The sequence below is a fragment of the Oncorhynchus tshawytscha genome, linkage group LG09 (genome assembly GCF_018296145.1).
Source record: "Oncorhynchus tshawytscha isolate Ot180627B linkage group LG09, Otsh_v2.0, whole genome shotgun sequence".
Lineage (NCBI taxonomy): Eukaryota > Metazoa > Chordata > Actinopteri > Salmoniformes > Salmonidae > Oncorhynchus > Oncorhynchus tshawytscha.
In genome coordinates, this window is record NC_056437.1 from 61323199 (window position 1) to 61346444 (window position 23246).

Here is a 23246-nt window from a genome sequence, read left to right on the forward strand (position 1 = left end):
CCTTTGACCTCATAGTTTGGCTATAGCTCTGACATGCACTGTCAACTGTGGGACCTTATATAGACAAATGTGTGCCTTTCCAAATCATGTCCAATCAACTGAATTTACCACAGGTGGACTCCAATCAAGTTGTAGAAACATCTCAAGGATGATCAACAGGACATACATAAGCTCAATTTTGAGTCTCATCGAAAAGGTTTTTCAAACTTAAGGTATTTCTGTTTATTTGTAAATAAATTTGCAAAAATGTCTAAAAACCTGTTTTGACTTTGTCATGATGGGTTGTTGTGTGTAAATTGTTGAGGAATTTGTTTTATTTAATCCATTTCAGAATTAAAGGCTGTAACATAGCTAAATGTGGAAAAGGGGATGGGGTCTTTTATAGTTTCAGAATCCAGTGTAGACATGCCAGCTGAATTCAGAGACTGAAAGACTCTTGGTTCCAAGATACCCTCATTTTGATATAAAGTACCAGTCATAGGTTTGGACTCACCTACTCATTCAAGGGTTTTTCTTTATTTTTTACTATTTTCTACATTGTAGAAACCAAAGTGTTAAACAACTCAAAATATATTTTATATTTGAGATTCTTCAAAGTAGCCACCCATTGTGTTGATGACAGGTAAAGGTGACATGAAGCTGGTTGAGAGAATGCCAAGAGTGTGCAAAGCTGTCATCAAGGCAAAGAGTGGCTACTTTGAAGAACCTCAAATATAAAACGTATTTTGATTTGTTGAACACTTTTTGGGTTACATGATTCCATATGTTATTTGATAGTTTTGATGTCGTCACTATTATTCTACAATGTAGTAAATAGTCAAAAGAAAGAAAAACACTTGGATGAGTAGGTGTGACCAAACTTTTGACTAGTACTGTATGTTACTCATTTCAGGAAGCTAGGCGTATGTCGCATGTCACTACTTCACAGGAGAGGCATTTGAACGTCTTTATTCTTTTGAGAAAAATGTGGGTTTTTTTGGGCAGAAATGCCTTCTGGAACATGTGAACATTCATGTGTCCTCATAACAAAAATGAATTCCATCTGTAAATACAATTGTTTCATTACAAGCTTAGTTGGTTTAGCTGAGGAAAGACGGGAATCTTCCCGCTAGCCATGATTGGCTGAGATAATGGATGGGCTGGACATTCCGGGAGATGAGGTTCGATTGGTCTTCCATGTAGCATGCTTCTGTCTATAAAGTGAGCTGCTCAGTATATGTTGATAGTCCATTCTACTGCAGCGTTTTTGAAAGATATAACGTTAGCCATCAAGAAGTACAAAAGTTATGCTACTTTTCTCAACAACGTTAATGCCCCTGAACTTAGCAGGTGCTATATACAGATCAGTAGGAAAAAAAGTGATGGGCTACTTTCTGCATATGCCACGCCACGGTCAGTGTGAACCGGAGTGACTTGACACAACGCTGGCCAAACAAAACTGAGTTAAATGGTTCCAGTCTACCGTGAAGCGTTCATCCATGTACACGGGTAAGAGTCTAGCTGCAAGTTAAAAGCGTACTGTTAGCTAGCTAGTGAACGTTAGCTGGCTGGCTTGCTAGCTAACGTTACGTGTATGATCTGTGAAGTAATATTATTTGAATCAGAACTCCATTTGTATCGCTAGTTATAGCCTTATAGCCTAATTTTAGCTTGCTAACGTTGAACCTAGTTGGTTAGCTTTAGTTACCTGCAGATTCATACTGACAATGTTTGTATTGGTAGTAGTATGAGTTGGGATTATGCCGGGTCATTGTTTAGCTAGCTACGTGTCTAAACAAAGACTCCACTTTGACAGATGATTACATTACTCATCAAGTTAGCCAGGTGTGTGTAGCCATCTATTGTATTTTATGAACATGACAAGTGACCCATCCACTTATCTAGATGTTGTTTTGGGGTGGTTATAGCATTTCTTTCACATGACCCATCAATTTAGACAATTGAGTGTCGGATGGCGTCATGTAATAATTATAAAAATATTTATACAAATCATTTTTATCTGGACACTGTTTTTGATATTGCGACTATGTAAGTAACCATTTCACTGTACTGTTTACACCTTCTGTATCCTGTACATGTGACAAATGAACTTAGACTTGATTTGATATAGTGTGTGTTTACCAGAAACGGTCATGTGAACAACATGACCTGCACCAAAGTCAGATTAGGATATAGGTCAAGGATTAGATAGTACATTTTCACCTGGCTACTTTTTACATTTTTTAAAACAGTTTTAGTCTTGATATCTTTGGCTGTTAACTACACTACTCCCTCTGTTTAGCACATGGCCTCACATGGGAATCCTTAAAGAGATGGGTGGGGCTAAGGCTTTAGAGGGTGTAAACGATGCTGAATGAGTGAAGACAAAGAGCTCTTCAGTAGGTGTACCAAAATATTCAAGGGCCATTCTCTCAAAAGTGGGGTTACAAGTTTATCAACTTTCAAAGCAGAATTACATTCCCATTGTTCCCCAACTGCAGTGGATGATGTACCATTTTCTAGCTGTCTCTTTTATCCAATATGAAAAACACAATTTCAAATGTTGCTACATAAAACCGAATCCAGGCGGTCAGTCACATAAATTTATGTGGAAATCTACAACGGTGTGTTACTAGGTTCCCACAGCCAGAGGGCGCCAGCACTCACCTTCTGAAGCTGTTCGAGTGTTGGACCCTGAGTTGAAGAATTCATTGTTAAGTCCCATAAACTGGCTTCACCGCCTGCATGGACAGAAGAGAGAGAGGGGAGGGGGGTAAGAGAGTGTTGGAAAGTCATCCCACTCTATACTGTGGCAGTGAGCAAAAAATTCACAAGCACTGACATTGATTGATGAATGTATACGTATGCACACAGCGTCTGTGTACCTGATTGCTGTGAAGCTGAGGTATGCATGTCCCACATGGTCCCTGTATCTGGCACTGACATCGACCTGTTCACTGAAGGCATCATACCCTGTTCTCCACACCTAGGACAAAAAAGCGAGAGACTTGTAAAACATGGAAACTGCAAGGGAAATGCTTACCAAACGGGTTGGAACCGGGAACCGGAAAAGCATGACATTTTTTGAGGAACAGAATCAGAACGAAAGTGATCTGTACTGTTCCAGAACATAACCATTATTTTAAAAGAATGGGAACAGATTAATAACGTATTTTAGGTTCTGGGCATTTTTTCTTCAGTCCCACAAAAAGCGTTGCTAGTGTGTGTGCATGGGCAACTTGTCCCTCTCCTTTCAAAGCATAGTCTAGTAGCCTACTGACATTACAAGTGTGACTCAGAAATAAGGGAGAGAAATGTTTTATTAGAGAAGAATGGATTAAACTTTTCAATGCCAGTTATGTTTTACATTGGATTTATTAACTACAAAAATACGTGTTATTTAAATTCTGGTGCTGCTCTGCACACACAAGCTTGTTAGCTAGCTAGCTGGTCCAACATTAAGCCAACTCTCTGAAGTTCAAACATTCAAAGTTATTTCGTAGAAGCTGCTCCTCCGTAGGTATAATCTGTGGGCCTAATTCAGAATGAAATGATTGGAAAATCAATTTAGTTCCAACCCGATATATATTATTCTTTTGATATAGCCTTTTCATTTTGTTACGCCTTTACTTGATAAGTGGCTCCACTTTGCTTAGTTCCAATTCCATTTTCCACAAAACTTAATGTGTCATTTTCCCCTATGACGTACCTGTTGATGAGCTGGAATAGCTGCTGCTGCTGCTGGAGCTGCTGATAGAGAGCAGCTGCTGCCAAGTCCTGTTGCTGCTGCTTCTTCAGACGGTCCTGATCCATGTTACCCTGAGAGGAACACACAGGATAAATACAGGAACAGTCACACACACAGGAGATACATACAGGCTACATGCACAGCTCAATGTCCACACACACAAATCTCATAAAACACAGCAAGAGCAAACCCCAAAATTCTCAGCCTCCAATATCTATGCTGCAGTAGTCTATGTGCCGGGCGGGGATCAGTCTGGGGGGGGGTCAGTCTGTTATATCTGGTGTAATTCTCCTGTCTTATCTGGTGTCCTATGTGAATTTACAGTGCCTTGCGAAAGTATTCGGCCCCCTTGAACTTTGCGACCCTTTGCGACCACACACCTTTTGCCACAAACATAAAGATATAAGTGAAGAATCAACAACAAGTGGGACACAATCATGAAGTGGAACGACATTTATTGGATATTTCAAACTTTTTTAACAAATCAAAAACTGAAAAATTGGGCGTGCAAAATTATTCAGCCCCTTTACTTTCAGTGCAGCAAACTCTCTCCAGAAGTTCAGTGAGGATCTCTGAATGATCCAATGTTGACCTAAATGACTAATGATGATAAATACAATCCACCTGTGTGTAATCAAGTCTCCGTATGAATGCACCTGCACTGTGATAGTCTCAGAGGTCCGTTAAAAGCGCAGAGAGCATCATAAAGAACAAGGAACACACCAGGCAGGTCCGAGATACTGTTGTGAAGAAGTTTAAAGCCGGATTTGGATACAAAAAGATTTCCCAAGCTTTAAACATCCCAAGGAGCACTGTGCAAGCGATAATATTGAAATGGAAGGAGTATCAGACCACTGCAAATCTACCAAGACCTGTCCGTCCCTCTAAACTTTCAGCTCATACAAGGAGAAGACTGATCAGAGATGCAGCCAAGAGGCCCATGATCACTCTGGATGAACTGCAGAGATCTACAGCTGAGGTGGGAGACTCTGTCCATAGGACAACAATCAGTCGTATATTGCACAAATCTGGCCTTTATGGAAGAGTGGCAAGAAGAAAGCCATTTCTTAAAGATATCCATAAAAAGTGTTGTTTAAAGTTTGCCACAAGCCACCTGGGAGACACACCAAACATGTGGAAGAAGGTGCTCTGGTCAGATGAAACCAAAATGTAACTTTTTGGCAACAATGCAAAACGTTATGTTTGGCGTAAAAGCAACACAACTCATCACCCTGAACACACCATCCCCACTGTCAAACATGGTGGTGGCAGCATCATGGTTTGGGCCTGCTTTTCTTCAGCAGGGACAGGGAAGATGGTTAAAATTGATGGGAAGATGGATTGAGCCAAATACAGGACCATTCTGGAACAAAACCTGATGGAGTCTGCAAAAGACCTGAGACTGGGACGGAGATTTGTCTTCCAACAAGACAATGATCCAAAACATAAAGCAAAATCTACAATGGAATGGTTCAAAAATAAACATATCCAGGTGTTAGAATGGCCAAGTCAAAGTCCAGACCTGAATCCAATCGAGAATCTGTGGAAAGAACTGAAAACTGCTGTTCACAAATGCTCTCCATCCAACCTCACTGAGCTCGAGCTGTTTTGCAAGGAGGAATGGGAAAAAATGTCAGTCTCTCGATGTGCAAAACTGATAGAGACATAGCGACTTACAGCTGTAATCGCAGCAAAAGGTGGCGCTACAAAGTATTAACTTAAGGGGGCTGAATAATTTTGCACGCCCAATTTTTCAGTTTTTGATTTGTTAAAAAAGTTTGAAATATCCAATAAATGTCGTTCCACTTCATGATTGTGTCCCACTTGTTGTTGATTCTTCACAAAAAAATAGAGTTTTATATCTTTATGTTTGAAGCCTGAAATGTGGCAAAAGGTCGCAAAGTTCAAGGGGGCCGAATACTTTCGCAAGGCACTGTAAGTATGCTCCCTCTAAGAGGACCTGAGCCCTAGGACCATGCCTCAGGACTACCTGGCCTGATGACTCCTGGCTGCCCACAGTCCTCCTCGGTCGTGCTGCTGCTCCAGTTAACTGTTCTGCCTGCTGCTATGGAACCCTGACCTGTTTACCGGACGTTCTACCTTGTCCCGGACCTGCTGCTTTGCTTGCTGTTTGGGGTTTTAGGCTGGGTATCTGTATCAGCACTTTGTGACATCTTACTGATGTAAAAAGGGCTTTATGAATCAACTTCCATTGTACAAATACAACAATAGATTACTACACTATAAATAAGTAGACGCTATAGCATTGAGCACTACTCTCGACAGTAGTCATAGAATGAAAACCCTGCGGCATACAATACAATAAATCTGGACTCCTTTACATTCCACACACCCCCACGCCATCAACACAGAATACTACTACTTTTTTCCCCTCCAGCAAACTCCACATACCACCACCCCCCCACCCCACCCCATCCCCACGCTGCCTCACTCACAGCAGGACCCCGGGGTGGCAGCGGCTGAGGGCGCGGTGGTGGAGGTCTCACCAGCAGGGGCGGTGGGGAGGGCCCGGGGGCGAAAGGCACGCGCCCCCACATCTTAATGACGTCGCCCAGCGGCTGGAAGCCCTCGTCGCAGCCCCTCTTCACCAGCAGAGACATGGAGAAGTAGCCCGCCTGGAACCACTCGTACATCTCTAGGGTGGTGAACGGACCTACAGGGGAGGGAGAGTAGTGACACAAAAATTGCGACTGTGTGTGTGCATGTATGTTGCGACTGTGCGTGTATGTTGTGACCATGTGCGCGCATGTATGTTGCGACCGTATGTGTGCGTTGCGACCGTATGTGTGTGTGTGTGTGTGTGTGTATGTTGCGACTGTGTGTGTGTGTGTGTGTGTGTGTGTGTGTGTGTGTGTGTGTGTGTGTGTGTGTATGTTGCGACTGTGTGTGTGTGTGTGTGTGTGTGTATGTATGTGTGTGTGTGTGTGTGTGTGTATGTTGCGACTGTGTGTGTGTGTATGTATGTGTGTGTGTGTGTGTGTGTGTGTGTGTGTGTTGACTGTGTGTGTGTGTGTGTGTGTGTGTGTGTGTGTGTGTGTGTGTGTGTGTGTGTGTGTGTGTGTGTGTGTGTATGTTGTGTGTGTGTGTGTGTGTGTGTTGCGACTGTGTGTGTGTGTGTGTGTATGTTGTGTGTGTGTGTGTGTGTGTTGCGACTGTGTGTGTGTGTGTGTGTATGTTGTGTGTGTGTGTGTGTGTGTTGCGACTGTGTGTGTGTGTGTGTATGTTGTGTGTGTGTGTGTGTGTGTTGCGACTGTGTGTGTGTGTGTGTATGTTGTGTGTGTGTGTGTGTGTGTGTTGCGACTGTGTGTGTGTGTGTGTATGTTGTGTGTGTGTGTGTGTGTGTTGCGACTGTGTGTGTGTGTGTGTGTGTGTATGTTGTGTGTGTGTGTGTGTGTGTGTGTGTTGCGACTGTGTGTGTGTGTGTTGCGACTGTGTGTGTGTGTGTGTTGCGACTGTGTGTGTGTGTGTGTTGCGACTGTGTGTGTGTGTGTTGCGACTGTGTGTGTGTGTGTTGCGACTGTGTGTGTGTGTGTTGCGACTGTGTGTGTGTGTGTGTGTGTGTGTGTGTGTGTGTTGCGACTGTGTGTGTGTGTGTGTGTGTGTTGCGACTGTGTGTGTGTGTGTTGCAACTGTGTGTGTGTGTGTTGCAACTGTGTGTGTGTGTGTGTGTATGTTGCGACTGTGTGTGTGTGTGTTGCGACTGTGTGTGTGTTGCGACTGTGTGTGTGTGTGTGTGTGTGTGTGTGTGTGTGTGTGTGTGTGTGTGTGTTGCGACTGTGTGTGTGTGTGTGTGTGTGTGTGTGTTGCGACTGTGTGTGTGTGTGTGTGTGTATGTTGCGACTGTGTGTGTGTGTGTTGCGACTGTGTGTGTGTGTGTGTGTATGTTGCGACTGTGTGTGTATGTTGCGACTGTGTGTGTGTGTACCCTGGATCTCTGCCTGGGGGTCCTTGTAGAACCACTTCATGGCAGCGTCGTGGGAGAGGGGCAGGGCAGAGGCTGTGTTTCTGCTCTCCTGCAGCGTCTGGGTAAAACACTCCTCCTCTAGAGATGTGTCCTGCAGGGACGCCACCATCTTCTCTGCCTCCTGCACACAGAGGAAGACAGACAGGTGGGGTTCATAAAACACTACATCACTTATCTGGGCTGTACTCTTACCAATGTTTCCTCTGTAATATTACTACATACTGAGAGTGTTGTTTCGGACAATCGGTCCTTACAGTCCAGGATTTCATATGTGTTCAGGAAACCCGTCCCCAGACTAGTAGTGTTCCTACCTGTTGCAGGTGCTTCATGCCCTCGTCATCCTCGGTGTCACCCCCTGGTGGCAGGGGGAGGTGGGTAGCAGCAGAGGAGGAGGATGCGGAGGGAGGGGGGGAAGGCAGACTGGAGGAGGTGCTGGGGCTCTGCTGGGTGGTGGAGTCCTCTGCTGGTGATCCTTCAGGAACTACTACAACAACAACAGAGCAATAAGTCAGTGGGGAGGAGTGAAAGTTAAAACACAGAGAGAACATGGCTAGTGTTCACACAATTTCTATCTATAAATGGTGTCTCTTTTTCACAGGTCTTTGAAATTCAAATCATTTAAACTTCATTAGAGAGAGAAAGAAAGAGTAACACAGAACACTCGTACCTTCACTTGGCATCTTGCTGGCCTTGGCAGGGACAGGAACAGCGAGAGGAGCAGGAGCAGGGAGCGGAGCAGGAAGAGGGTGGCTGTCGGCCATCTGAGAGGCCTCCAGCTCAGCCACTGTGAGGGAGAGCTGGGGCATGGGGGGGTTGAGGCCCAGGGCTGGAGGGGCAGAGGAGGAGGGGGGACTGGTTCTGTTCTTCACCTCCCCGTCACTGGCTGATTCCTTGATGTCAACTAGAGAGGAGAGGGTGAGGGGGAAAAAAGGCCAGAAAATAAAACGTTTGTTAAAATTATTTTTTATTAGGAGAGATTGAGTTAAAAAACACCCATAAACCTTTGAGATAAAGATATCAATTAAAAAGTAACTAAAGGTAAGAAAGAGTGCAGCTCCCTCACCTCTCTGTCCTCCATTCATGATCCTCTCCATGCCAGACATGCTCTCTTCCTCCTCCTCTATCCCCTGGAAGTCAAACTCCTCATCCTTTGACAGAGACAGACACAATTAGCTGAAAATGTATTACTGTCACCCACCAACTGAATTCACAGAATAACTAGACACAGAAAGACAGGCATATTTGTAGACTGCCTCCTTGCACACTAACACACCAACCTTGGATAGGGGAAGGAAAGCGCCAGATGCGTCGAAGGTGCCCATTTCTCCGTCCTCTTCATCAGTGCACCACTCAGGCAGTCCGTCTCTGTCGTCATCTAACCCTTCGCTCCCGGCCCGCCTGCGACCTCCGCCGAAGTCAAACTCAAACTTCCTGCGACGCCCCTCAACCGGACCGTCGTGCTCCCGCCAGCCTGCAGACCTTGGGCCTCCGTCTGAAAGAGTTAGAGATGAAGGGAAAGATAAGGTGACATCACTCTGTGCTGTGTGTACGTCTCCAGAATAGTGTGCGTGCGCGCTACCATCTAATCTACGTGCTCCGGCCAGTCTCCAGCTGCCTCCTGGGTCGGCCCCTTCCTCTTCCTCCTGCTCCTCTCTGAGGGTACGCCAGTTCTCACTGTCAGACCGTGTGTAGTCCTTCCTCGGCACCCCCGGCACAGGTACACCCGTCACCTCCTCTAATCCAACACGTACCCCCTCCCTGGCACGCGCAGGCTTCTCAAAACGCCTCTCGCCCCTGGAGGAAGAGGGGAAAACTTGGGAAATAGAAGTTACTCTTACATTTTAAGCCTTACCTTTATCTGAACCGGGAAGGTCATTTCTGAAAGATGAGTCACTTGGATTAAGGGCACCTTCAACTATTTCAATTAAATCCCCCCCAAAAATAATAATAATAAAAAAAAAAATTTTAAATCGCTCCTCCAGTTAAGCTTCTCATTCACATCCGAAAATGACTAACCACTTCAGATTTCAAGGCAAATGGGGAAGGAGTGAAACAGTAGAGAGAGACAGGGTAGTGACAGAGGAAGTGAGTGTTTACCTGTCATCCCAGCTCTGGCTGCGATAGATCTCTCTGGCTCCGCGGCCGAAGCCCACCTCTCCCTCCTCAATACTTCTTTGGTAGAATCCTCCACTCTCTCCTCGGCCTCGCCCTAGAACAAGAACCACACAGAGACACGCCATTTCCTTCACTGTACCAGACCGGACACACTTGAGATTCATATGTAAACAACGCTGTGCAAGCAAAGGGAGTACATAAGCCAGGCGGTAAGACGGGGACTATTTAGACAGGGCCAAGAGGAATCACAGACGTCAGATGAGATCACAAAAGCTGAACACATAAAAGCAAGTCTGGCTTAAATAAACTGTTTACCTTTTGTGTTATTATGGCTTGAGCTCAGTGCACCTTTCATTGGGTTAGAATTCACCCAGAGGCACAGATCTGGGATCAGCTGACCCTCCCTAAATCCTAAAGTTACTATTTGTTTCCCCCCCACACAAATGGTTATCTTATATCAGTGTCTTGAGGGCAACAACGCGTGGGTTTCTTCTCACCTCGGCCTCCTCCTCGTGTGGTGCCTCTGCCTCGGGCCATGCCCGCAGGGGCGACTCCACCTCCTTTACCCATGAGCCTCATCACAGCCACGCTGTTCACAGACATGGAGAAGTTCCTCTGGTAGAAGAGAACGGAGGAATGTACAGAATACCATTTGGGTGGGAACAAGTGTGTGTGTATGTGTGTGTGTGTGTGTGTGTGTGTGTGTGTGTGTGTGTGACTGACCTGCTCCTCCTCAGTGAGAGGCTCCAGTGCCAGCGGCTGCATGGGCTCATCTTGCAGAATAGCAGAAAACTCCTTATCCTGCATGTCCTCTGGGGCCTGGACACAACAACAAAACACAATGTAAACAAACATGACTTCCTATGGGATTGGAATGATCCAACACTCAACTATACAATTGTAGCATAGACTCTCACACTGGCAAGTCACAACAGGCCACTTTTCACAATTAGGGCAGGTTGCACTGACCCAGATTTAGCCTACTCCTGGACTAGGTGGTAGTAGAAGCAGAAGTGGTGTAGTAGTGGTAGCGGTGTAATAGTAGTAGTAGCGGTGTAATAGTAGTAGTAGCGATGTAGTAGTAGTAGTAGTAGTAGTAGTAGTAGTATTGGCGTAGTAGTAGCAGTGGCAGTGTAATAGTAGTAGTAGTAGTACTAGTAGTAGTAGCGGTGTAATAGTAGCAGTGGCAGTGTAATAGTAGAAGTAGTAGTAGTAGCGGTGTAATAGTAGCAGTAGCGGTGTAATAGTAGCAGTAGTAGTGTAATAGTAGTAGTAGTAGTAGTAGTAGTAGTAGTAGTAGTAGTGGCGTAATAGTAGCAGTGGCAGTGTAATAGTAGTAGTAGTAGAGGTGTAATAGTAATAGTAGTAGCGGTGTAATAGTAGCAGAGGTGTAATAGTAGCAGTAGTAGTGTAATAGTAGTAGCGGTGTAATAGTAGCAGTAGCGGTGTAATAGTAGCAGTAGCGGTGTAATAGTAGCAGTAGCGGTGTAATAGTAGCAGTAGCGGTGTAATAGTAGTAGTAGCGGTGTAATAGTAGTAGTAGTAGCGGTGTAATAGTAGTAGTAGTAGCGGTGTAATAGTAGTAGTAGTAGCGGTGTAATAGTAGTAGTAGTAGCGGTGTAATAGTAGTAGTAGTAGTAGTAGTAGTAGTAGCGGTGTAATAGTAGTAGTAGTAGCGGTGTAATAGTAGTAGTAGTAGTAGCGGTGTAATAGTAGCAGTGGCGGCATAATAGTAGTAGTAGCGGTGTAATAGTAGCAGTAGCTGTGTAATAGTAGCAGTAGCTGTGTAATAGTAGCAGTAGTAGTGTAATAGTAGCGGTGTAATAGTAGCAGTAGTAGTGTAATAGTAGCGGTGTAATAGTAGCAGTAGTAGTGTAATAGTAGCGGTGTAATAGTAGCAGTGGCGGCGTAATAGTAGCAGTGGCGGCGTAATAGTAGCAGTGGCGGCGTAATAGTAGCAGTGTAATAGTAGCAGTAGCGGTGTAATAGAAGCAGTAGTAGTAGCGGTGTAATAGTAGCAGTAGTAGTGTAATAGTAGTAGTAGTGGCGTAATAGTAGCAGTGGCAGTGTAATAGTAGTAGTAGCGGTGTAATAGTAGTAGCGGTGCAATAGTAGTAGTAGTAGAGGTACTGCTACTATTACACCACTACTGCTACTATTACACCGCTACTACTACTACTATTACGCTACTACTGCTACTATTACACTGCTACTATTACACCGCTACTACTACTACTACTATTACACTGCTACTGCAACTATTACACTACTACTGCTACAATTACACCGCTACTACTACACCGCTACTACTACTACACCGCTGCTACTACTGCTACTATTACACCGCTACTATTACACCACTACTGCTACTATTACACCACTACTGCTACTATTACACCACTACTGCTACTATTACACCCCTACTGCTACTATTACACCGCTACTAACACTATTACAGTAGTAGTAGCGGTGTAGTAGTAGCGGTGTAATTGTAGCAGTAGTAGTGTAATAGTTGCAGTAGCAGTGTAATAGTTGCAGTAGCAGTGTAATAGTAGTAGTAGTAGCGGTGTAATAGTAGCAGTGTAATAGTAGCAGTAGTAGCGTAATAGTAGTAGTAGCGGTGTAATAGTAGTAGTAGTAGCGGTGTAATAGTAGCAGTAGTAGTGTAATAGTAGTAGTAGCAGCGGTGTAATAGTAGTAGTAGCGGTGTAGTAGTAGCGGTGTAATAGTAGCAGTAGTAGTGTAATAGTTGCAGTAGTGGTGTAATAGTTGCAGTAGCGGTGTAATAGTAGTAGTAGTAGTAGTAGTGGTGTAATAGTAGCAGTGGCGGCGTAGTAGTAGTGGTGTAATAGTAGTAGTAGTAGAAGCAGCAGTAGTGTAATAGTAGCAGTAGCGGTGTAATAGTTGCAGTAGTTGTGTAATAGTAGCAGTAGTAGTGGTGTAATAGTAGCAGTAGTGGTGTAATAGTAGTAGTAGTAGCAGCAGCGGTGTAATAGTAGTAGTAGCAGTAGCGGTGTAATAGTAGCAGTAGCGGTGTAATAGTAGCAGTAGCGGTGTAATAGTAGCAGTAGCGGTGTAATAGTAGCAGTAGCGGCGTAGTAGTAGTAGTAGTAGCGGCATAGTAGTAGCAGTAGCGGTATAATAGTAGCAGTAGCGGTGTAATAGTAGTAGTAGTAGCGGTGTAATAGTAGTAGCAGTAGTGGTGTAATAGTAGTAGCAGCGGTGTAATAGTAGTAGCAGTAGTGGTGTAATAGTAGCCTACTACTATTACACCGCTACTACTACTACTACTATTACAACGCTACTGCTACTACTACTACTGCTACTGCAACTACTACTACTGCTACTATTACACCGCTACTGCTACTATTACACCGCTACTGCTACTATTACACCGCTACTGCTACTATTACACCGCTACTGCTACTACTACTACTACTACACCGCTACTACTACTACTACTACTACTACTGCTATTACACCGCTACTACTACTACTACTACTACTACTACTACTATTACACCGCTACTACTACTACTACTACTACTATTACACCGCTACTACTACTACTACTACTATTACACCGCTACTACTACTACTACTACTACTACACCGCTACTACTACTACTACTACTACTACTACTATTACACCGCTACTACTACTACTACTACTACACCGCTACTACTACTACTACTACTACACCGCTACTACTACTACTACTACTACACCGCTACTACTACTACTACACCGCTACTACTACTACTACACCGCTACTACTACTACTACTACTACTACTACTACTACTACACCGCCACTGCTACTATTACGCCAATACTTTACTACTACTATTACACTGCTACTATTACACCACTACTGCTACTATTACACCACTACTGCTACTACTATTACACCGCTACTACTACTATTACACCGCTACTACTACTACTACTATTACACCGCTACTGCTACTATTATACCGCTACTGCTACTACTATGCCGCTACTACTACTACTACTACTACTACTACGCCGCTACTGCTACTATTACACCGCTACTGCTACTATTACACCGCTACTGCTACTACTGCTACTACTACACCGCTACTGCTACTACTACTATTACACCACTACTGCTACTATTACACCACTACTACTGCTACTATTACACAACTACTGCAACTATTACACCGCTACTGCTACTATTACACTACTACTACTACTACTACACTACTACTACTACTACTACTACTACGCCGTCACTGCTACTATTACACCACTACTACTACTACTATTACACCGCTACTACTACTACTATTACACCGCTACTGCAACTATTACACCACTACTGCAACTATTACACCACTACTGCAACTATTACACTACTACTGCTACTATTACACCACTACTGCTACTACTACACCGCTACTACTACTATTACACCGCTGCTACTACTACTATTACACTACTACTGCTACTATTACACCGCTACTACTACTACTACTACTATTACACCGCTACTACTACTACTATTACGCTACTACTGCTACAATTACACCGCTACTACTACACCGCTACTACTACTGTAATAGTAGTAGTAGCGGTGTAATAGTAGCAGTAGCGGTGTAATAGTAGCAGTAGTGGTGTAATAGTAGCAGTAGTGGTGTAATAGTAGTAGCGGTGTAATAGCAGTAGTAGTGGTGTAATAGTAGCAGTAGTGGTGTAATAGTAGCAGTAGTGGTGTAATAGTAGCAGTAGTAGTGGTGTAATAGTAGCAGTAGTAGTGGTGTAATAGTAGCAGTTGTAGTGGTGTAATAGTAGCAGTTGTAGTGGTGTAATAGTAGCAGTAGTAGTGGTGTAATAGTAGCAGCAGTAGTGGTGTAATAGTAGTAGCGGTGTAATAGTAGTAGCGGTGTAATAGTAGTAGTAGTAGTAGTAGTGGTGTAATAGTAGCAGTAGTGGTGTAATAGTAGTAGTAGTAGTAGCAGTAGCGGTGTAATAGTAGTAGCAGTAGCGGTGTAATAGTAGTAGCAGTAGCGGTGTAATAGTAGTAGCAGTAGCAGTGTAATAGTAGTAGTAGTAGCGGTGTAATAGTAGTAGCGGTGTAATAGTGGTGTAATAGTAGCAGTAGTGGTGTAATAGTAGTAGCGGTGTAATAGTAGTAGCGGTGTAATAGTAGTAGTAGTAGTAGTGGTGTAATAGTAGCAGTAGTGGTGTAATAGTGGTGTAATAGTAGCAGTAGTGGTGTAATAGTAGTAGCGGTGTAATAGTAGTAGCGGTGTAATAGTAGTAGTAGTAGTAGTGGTGTAATAGTAGCAGTAGTGGTGTAATAGTAGTAGTAGTAGCAGTAGCGGTGTAATAGTAGTAGCAGTAGTGGTGTAATAGTAGTAGCAGTAGCGGTGTAATAGTAGTAGCAGTAGCAGTGTAATAGTAGTAGTAGTAGCGGTGTAATAGTAGTAGTAGTAGCTGTGTAATAGTAGTAGTAGTAGCTGTGTAATAGTAGTAGTAGTAGCTGTGTAATAGTAGTAGTAGTAGCTGTGTAATAGTAGTAGTAGTAGCTGTGTAATAGTAGTAGCAGTAGCGGTGTAATAGTAGCAGTAGCGGTGTAATAGTTGCAGTAGCGGTGTAATAGTAGTAGCGGTGTAATAGTAGTAGTAGTAGTAGTGGTGTAATAGTAGCAGTAGTGGTGTAATAGTGGTGTAATAGTAGCAGTAGTGGTGTAATAGTAGTAGCGGTGTAATAGTAGTAGCGGTGTAATAGTAGTAGTAGTGGTGTAATAGTAGCAGTAGTGGTGTAATAGTAGTAGTAGTAGCAGTAGCGGTGTAATAGTAGTAGCAGTAGTGGTGTAATAGTAGTAGCAGTAGCGGTGTAATAGTAGTAGCAGTAGCAGTGTAATAGTAGTAGTAGTAGCGGTGTAATAGTAGTAGTAGTAGCTGTGTAATAGTAGTAGTAGTAGCTGTGTAATAGTAGTAGTAGTAGCTGTGTAATAGTAGTAGTAGTAGCTGTGTAATAGTAGTAGTAGTAGCTGTGTAATAGTAGTAGTAGTAGCTGTGTAATAGTAGTAGCAGTAGCGGTGTAATAGTAGCAGTAGCGGTGTAATAGTTGCAGTAGTGGTGTAATAGTAGTAGTAGCAGTGTAATAGTAGTAGTAGTAGTAGTAGTGGTGGTGATATAGTAGTAGTAGTAGTAGTAGTAGCGGTGTAATAGTAGTAGTAGTAGTAGTAGTAGCGGTGTAGTAGTAGTAGTAGCGGTGTAATAGTAGTAGTAGTAGTAGCGGTGTAATAGTAGTAGTAGTAGTAGTTGCAGCAGCAGTGTAATAGTAGTAGTAAAGTATTGGCGTAATAGTAGCAGTGGCGGTGTAATAGTAGTAGTAGTAGTAGTAGTAGTGGTGTAATAGTAGTGGTGTAATAGTAGTAGTAGTAGCGGTGTAATAGTAGTAGTAGTAGTGTAATAGTAGTAGTTGTAGTAGCGGTGTAATAGTAGTAGTAGTAGTAGTTGCAGCAGCAGTGTAATAGTAATAGTAGTAGTAGCGGTGATATAGTAGTAGTAGTAGTAGTAGTAGCGGTGTAATAGTAGTAGTAGTAGTAGTAGTAGCGGTGTAGTAGTAGTAGTAGCGGTGTAATAGTAGTAGTAGTAGTAGCGGTGTAATAGTAGTAGTAGTAGTAGTTGCAGCAGCAGTGTAATAGTAGTAGTAAAGTATTGGCGTAATAGTAGCAGTGGCGGTGTAATAGTAGTAGTAGTAGTAGTAGTAGTGGTGTAATAGTAGTGGTGTAATAGTAGTAGTAGTAGCGGTGTAATAGTAGTAGTAGTAGTGTAATAGTAGTAGTTGTAGTAGCGGTGTAATAGTAGTAGTAGTAGTAGTTGCAGCAGCAGTGTAATAGTAATAGTAGTAGTAGCAGCGGTGTAATAGTAGTAGTAGTAGTAGTAGTAGTAGCGGTGTAATAGTAGTAGTTGCAGCAGCAGTGTAATAGTAGTAGTAGTAGTAGTTGCAGCAGCAGTGTAATAGTAGTAGTAGTAGTAGCAGCGGTGTAATAGTAGTAGTAGCAGCGGTGTAATAGTAGTAGTAGCAGCGGTGTAATAGTAGTAGTAGTAGTAGCGGTGTAATAGTAGTAGTAGTACTAGTTGCAGCAGCAGTGTAATAGTAGTAGTAGTAGTAGTAGCGGTGTAATAGTAGTACTAGTAGTAGTAGCGGTGTAATAGTAGTAGTAGCAGCGGTGTAATAGCAGTAGTGGTGTAATAGTAGTAGTGGTATAATAATAGTAGCAGTAGTGTAATAGCAGTTGTGTAATAGCAGTAGCGGTGTAATAGTAGTAGTAGCGGTGTAAGAGTAGCAGTAGTAGTAGCGGTGTAATAGTAGTAGTAGTAGTAGCAGCAGCAGTAGTGTAGTAGTAGTAGTAGTAGTAGTAGTAGCGGTGTAATAGTAGTAGTAGCAGCGGTGTAATAGCAGTAGTGTAATAGTAGTAGCGGTGTAATAGTAGTAGTGGTATAATAATAGTAGCAGTAGTGTAATAGCAGTAGTGTAATAGCAGTAGTGTAATAGCAGTAGCAGTAGTGTAATAGTAGTAGCGGTGTAATAGTAGTAGCGGTATAATAATAGTAGCAGTAGTGTAATAGCAGTAGCGGTATAATAATAGTAGCAGTAGTGTAATAGCAGTAGCGGTGTAATAGTAGTAGCAGTAGTGTAGTAGCAGTAGTGTAATAGCAGTAGCGGTGTAATAGCAGTAGCGGTGTAATAGTAGTAGCGGTGTAATAGTAGCAGTAGTGTAATAGCAGTAGCGGTGTAATAGTAGTAGCGGTGTAATAGTAGCAGTAGTGTAATAGCAGTAGCGGTGTAATAGTAGTAGCGGTGTAATAGTAGTAGTGGTGTAATAGTAGTAGTAGTAGCAATAGCAGCAGTAGTGTTGAAGTGGAAGTGTGTGTGGTAGTGATGTAGTAGTAGCATCAGTAGTAGTAGTGGTGTAGTAGTAGTCGTGGTGTAATAGTAGCATCAGTGGTAGTAGTAGTGGTGTAATAGTAGTATCAGTGGTAGTAGTAGTGGTGTAGTAGTAGCATCAGTAGTAGTAGTGGTGTAGTAGTAGCATCAGTAGTAGTAGTAGTAGTGGTGTAGTAGTAGCATCAGTAGTAGTAGTAGTGGTGTAGTAGTAGCATCAGTCGTAGTAGTAGTGGTGTAGTAGTAGCATCAGTAGTAGTCGTAGTGGTGTAGTAGTAGTAGTAGTAATAGCGGTGTAATATTAGCATCAGTAGTAGTAGTGGTGTAGTCCTAGTAGTAGTAGTGGTGTAGTAGTAGCATCAGTAGTAGTAGTGGTGTAGTGGTAGTAGTAGTAGTAGTAATAGTGGTGTAATATTAGCATCAGTAGTAGTAGTGGTGTAGTAGTAGCGGTGTAGTAGTAGTAGCATCAGTAGTAGTAGTAATAGCGGTGTAATATTGGCATCAGTAGTAGTAGTGGTGTAGTCGTAGTAGTGGTGTAATAGTAGAACCAGTAGTAGTAGTAGTGGTGTAGTAGTAGAAGTGGTGTATTAGTAGTGGTGTAGTAGTAGAACCAGTAGTAGTAGTGGTGTAGTCGTAGTAGAACCAGTAGTAGTAGTGGTGTAGTAGTAGAAGTGGTGTATTAGTAGTGGTGTAGTAGTAGAACCAGTAGTAGTAGTAATAGCGGTGTAATATTGCCATCAGTAGTAGTAGTAGTAGTGGTGTAGTCGTAGTAGTGGTGTAGTAGTAGAACCAGTAGTAGTAGTGGTGTAGTAGTAGAAGTGGTGTATTAGTAGTGGTGTAGTAGTAGAACCAGTAGTAGTAGTGATGAGACTTCATCTTGGTCATTGCAACCACCCATTTCATAAGACTGAGCACTGTGTGGCTTCCTCCTCCTCACCTTGTTCTCTTTGATATAAAGTGCTAACATCTCCTCTCGGCCGTAGCGATACTCGGCCAGCTTGTACTTTGGCATGGCGGGGGAAGGAGGGGGGGACGTCACACTCCCCCCACTGGATAGTGCACGGAGCCTGGGGGAGGAAGGAGGAGGATGAGGGTCACAGGAGGTAGGAGAACGAAGTCAACACACACAAACACATGATGAAATGGGCTAAATACCAACACGTCGTGACGCAAGCAACAGCACTATTGTACAGACATTTGACAAAAGCCCTATTCGGACGGGATAAGTTTTACTGGGGGAGCTCAGGCAATGTAATCATGTGCACAAGCATAAATCACCACATCCATCATTTTTGTCTTGTCCGAATTTTTGCTTGGCAAGAAGGTTGTTATCCCAGCCCTAAAAACCTAGTGTTTTCAGCAAACTCCCAGGTCCTCTTATAATACTTATCCCGTGTGAATCGTCATCCCTGTGTTTTGAGGGATATTACAGAGTTTAACAGGTGCTGCACCCAGTTGGGGTAAGAACATGGGACCAAATTGACACTTAAAACAAAGCGCTATGCACATAGCCTACAGATGAAAGATCTGTTTTGTTACATATCAACAGTCCTAGTGCCGTACTTCTCTCTTAAAAAGATGAAGTGGACGATATTGTGATAAATTGCCAAATGTCAGTTAATTAAATGTCTGCATAGGTTACAGGTCATGGTTCACACATTATTATTTAGACTTTCTCTGAACTGAAGGCAATTAGGTCAACATTAGGCTATCCCTAGACACTTCAAATACCTTCACGCCTAGAAGAGCCTCCAGGCTTCCGTCATACCGGTCCCATTTTTAAATTACGAAAATAAATAATTAAGGGGGCAGTTTGGTCAAACTAATCCAGTCCGAATCGTCCACTGGAAAAACGGACACGCTGGAGTAATAATTACATAAGCAACGTTCTATAGTAATAGTAGTCCCGTGCAGACAGGGCTAAAGCCACTACGACAGAAGGTACTTTTGAAGAACAAGGGAAGGAAGAGGGCACGGACGTGTGTGTGTTGCCACACGGAAAGCGAGGTCTGAGGAGTGATCTGGGCCCGTTTCCACAAAGTGTCTCAGAGTAGGAATGCTAGGATCTATCCACTCCATATAGTCCAATGTTATTCGTTACGATCAAAAAGACAAAACTGATCCAAGATCAGCACGTCTACTTTGAGACTCTTTGTGGATACGGTCCATGTTGGTTGGTGGAGCACTAAAATGCACACGGCACAGCAGCCAGCCAGTAGTCACAGTCTATTAAAAAGGTGTCCAACCACTGGCCTGCTACCAAACCAAGGCCTACACCTCCCTCCTCAAATGAATCTCCACAAACATTTACTGAGGGCTCAGCAGCCAGGAGAGGAGGAGGAAATGGACAGAATAGAAGGAGAAGAGGAGCAAGAGGGTAAGGGAAGGAATGGATTTTTTAAAGCCTGTTCAGTACGGAGTAGAAAGTGGTAAGAACAGAGCAGCAAGAGAGGAAGAGATGTAGATGGACAGAAGTGTTCAAGAAGAAAAAGACGAGTTACCATTCTGGGCCGAAGTTAAGTGTCTCAGCAGTCATATTCCTCACGTCTTTACAGAGCTGAGTATCTGGAAACAGGAGCAAGAAAAGGATTCATCTGTGAGTGACACACACACCGTGGTTTCCGTTAGCCGGTAATTGCCGGCTTTTGGCCGATAAAAAGAAATGTCAAAAGCCGATAAATGAAATTGACGTTGGCCAATTGTCCGGAAGAGAAACTAAATTTCAAAACTCACATTGCGAAATAAAGCCTTTTAACCTATTCATTGATGGAAATACATTTGACTGGTCATGCTTATCAATCTAAGGTCATTTGCATAATTTAGTGGAATTAAATTGCCGCGTGTACAGTATATTCGTTATGCATTTTATTTATTCATCAAACGCGTACAGCATACAGAGCGTTTGAACTGAAAATCTGTCAGGCAGCGCGAGAGCTGCTGCTACAGCATCTCAAACAGCAAATGCATAGGCAACGGAAAACGGGCTTCGTCAGCACGTCACACATCTCTTTGCAATGAGCTGGAGGCAGTATGCAGTTTGAAAACGTATACATAAAATAGTTTGAAACCGGAACGTTTTACAACATATTATGAAGCATGTCTTACCTTGCTTCAAAGTAGCCTAGCAAACATCAGACCATATCTGTGGAGGAAACTATTTTAAATATAAACTTTCTTTCATTGTCCAGCAGCCAAATGCACAATCCTAGTCATATAGATAGATGGGTTTGCTGACACGATCACTAAAACGATGGGCGCACTTCCATGAGGCAGAAGTCAGCATACTGTTGTGATTCTGGATGGCCAGATTGCTAGCATGAATGTCAAGAAACCGCCATGTGGGAAATCATAAGTGGCTTGTTTTTAGCTCGTTTCATCTTGTTCTCGATACCATGTCTTGTTTTGAGGTGTCTTGACTGATTTCATGTCAATGCTAATATGGCTAAAATTCACTAGGTAACCAACGACTGTAACAATGTATTTGAGAGACAGGTACTCATTGTGCAAACGTATTTACCCTGTCTGTTTTGCCCCCTAGTTGCGCACGCGTTGGTTTTGTTGCTAAAAAAACAAGCAACCCATGCGAGTTGTTGCATACTAGATCTCCCCTCTTTCTAAATTTCAAATGGATATTTTCAGATGACAATGATCGAGATACAAATGTTGTTGTTGCAAATGTTGATGTTACTATAACATGAAATTAAACTGTTCCACGAAAATGAAAACCATAACTGGCACGCAGAACCGTATATATGGGAAGATAAATTGGCATTCCACGTGAGAAAGTTTACAGACTCCTCGTTTAGCCTGTTTACCAGGAACTTCAGGAGAGTAACGGCAGAATCTGGGAAAGCCAGTAGAAGAAGGAAGAGGAAGGTCGGGACAGGTTACATTTTTTTTTTCTTCTTCTGGTTATCTTGATCTCCCTCTTAAGTCATTTGTGTGTCATTTCATCAAACAGGGAGCTTCAAGCGTCAGACAAGCTCAACACATATACAGCGGATTTGATTAAAAACACACATTGGATGTGTCTATATGGAAAAATACACATTCGAACAGAGGACTTTCAGTTGACAAAGATTATTTGTAGTCGGGGACAGCCCTACATCATTGCATCCTCGACTTCCATGTTCTGTAGAATTAGCCTAATCTGTCATTGTGAGTACCGTGGGTGGACGGCCTAATCAGGTTACGCACCCAATACATATGGGTCCTGTAAAGTTCTCAAATGTCTGGTAAATTAAAAATGCTGCAGGTCAAATGTCCAGTGCCACATTTTCCTGACGGAAACCCTGACACACACCAACTAACAAATGCCATGCTCGCGCACACACACACACACACACACACACACACACACACACACACACACACACACACACACACACACACACACACACAGCTCTTACCCTGTCCAGAAGAGTGGACCAGGCTGGACTTCGCTGGACCAGGCTAGGACTGGCTTAGAAGGCTGAGTGAGAAGGCTGAGTGGTGCTTACACAGCTGTGGTAACAGAGCTCCCCAACACACACAGAGATAGAGAATAGCTGCCTGTTTCAGGTGTGTATAGGGGATAGAGTACTGGTATGGATATGAGGACAGTTTGGAAGAAGCCTCTGCTCACAACTGGAGAAAAAAAGTCGTAAAAAGAAAAACAAGAAACTGGAATAATCCGAAAACGAGTTGACGAAACAAACAAAATAAAATACTCGATAGTAACAATAATGATTACGACAACAGCAGTAATATCACATTTGACAACAAAAAAAACAAGATTAATCTCGATTTAAATCAAAACGCAGGGGAAAACAGAGCAGGCTGCTGGAACAGCTGCCAGGAGCAGACGCGACTCTCTCCCTCCTCCTCTCCTGCTTTTCTCTCCTGTCGTTTCCTCTCCGACTGAAACGTGGCTTGACTGACCCTCTAGGTGACGACACCTTTGATTCCTGTCCACCTCCCTTCAAACTGCTGTAAACAACAAGAAAAGAGAAAGAGAGTGAGCGATAGCAAGTAGAGAGAAACAGACAGAGAGAAACAAACACACCCAGTCACAGCTTGGCAGACAGGAAATCTATGTAGTTGAATTTTTGTGTTGGAACGACACATTTTTAATGCAGTTTGGACTGCTTAGAAAGAGTGTTGATAGAGTCAACTTGTTTAAGCATTTTAAAAATGTTCACATTTCTTTTTCCGTAGAATAAGATGGCTACTGTAGCCTTCCACTGAGAACGTTTGGGTTTATTCATGTCCATTTGATGAAAATTAATAATCAACATCGCAAGAGCTTTGCCATCAATAAACACCATCAATAATAATTAACTTAGTCAACAACTTTCCATGTTTACAGAATGTGCGCCCCCAGTGACTCATACAATAGTGATGACACCCTTTTGCAAAAACAATGCACCTGGTTGGAGACGGCACCTGCAAACGTCATGGCAACAACAATTTCCAAGCAACAGATTGCCACCCCCAGGCTTTGCAGTGAAAACA

General features: G+C 43.1%; 1 protein-coding gene across 4 annotated transcripts in view; it reads right to left on the reverse strand.

Annotated features, from left to right (window-relative positions):
- Positions 1 to 23246, reverse strand: part of LOC112235623 (GRB10-interacting GYF protein 1) — a 46967-nt gene that overhangs the window by 17207 nt on the left and 6514 nt on the right. The window contains exons 2-18 of one of the 4 annotated variants that reach the window (XM_042327177.1): positions 22163 to 22721; positions 20859 to 20895; positions 20255 to 20318; positions 18691 to 18820; positions 10551 to 10646; positions 10325 to 10442; positions 9810 to 9921; positions 9292 to 9506; positions 8990 to 9204; positions 8776 to 8860; positions 8380 to 8613; positions 8024 to 8196; positions 7674 to 7833; positions 6184 to 6401; positions 3689 to 3798; positions 2865 to 2965; positions 2647 to 2720 (exon numbers count right to left, since the gene is read on the reverse strand). In XM_042327177.1, the coding sequence (XP_042183111.1) occupies positions 2647 to 2720; positions 2865 to 2965; positions 3689 to 3798; positions 6184 to 6401; positions 7674 to 7833; positions 8024 to 8196; positions 8380 to 8613; positions 8776 to 8860; positions 8990 to 9204; positions 9292 to 9506; positions 9810 to 9921; positions 10325 to 10442; positions 10551 to 10646; positions 18691 to 18820; positions 20255 to 20289 (2076 nt within the window). In that variant the 5' untranslated portion in view covers positions 20290 to 20318; positions 20859 to 20895; positions 22163 to 22721. The remainder of the gene's footprint in view (positions 1 to 2646; positions 2721 to 2864; positions 2966 to 3688; positions 3799 to 6183; positions 6402 to 7673; positions 7834 to 8023; positions 8197 to 8379; positions 8614 to 8775; positions 8861 to 8989; positions 9205 to 9291; positions 9507 to 9809; positions 9922 to 10324; positions 10443 to 10550; positions 10647 to 18690; positions 18821 to 20254; positions 20319 to 20858; positions 20896 to 22162; positions 22722 to 23246) is intronic. The other 3 variants (XM_024404098.2, XM_024404099.2, XM_024404096.2) reach the window with 3 other exon arrangements.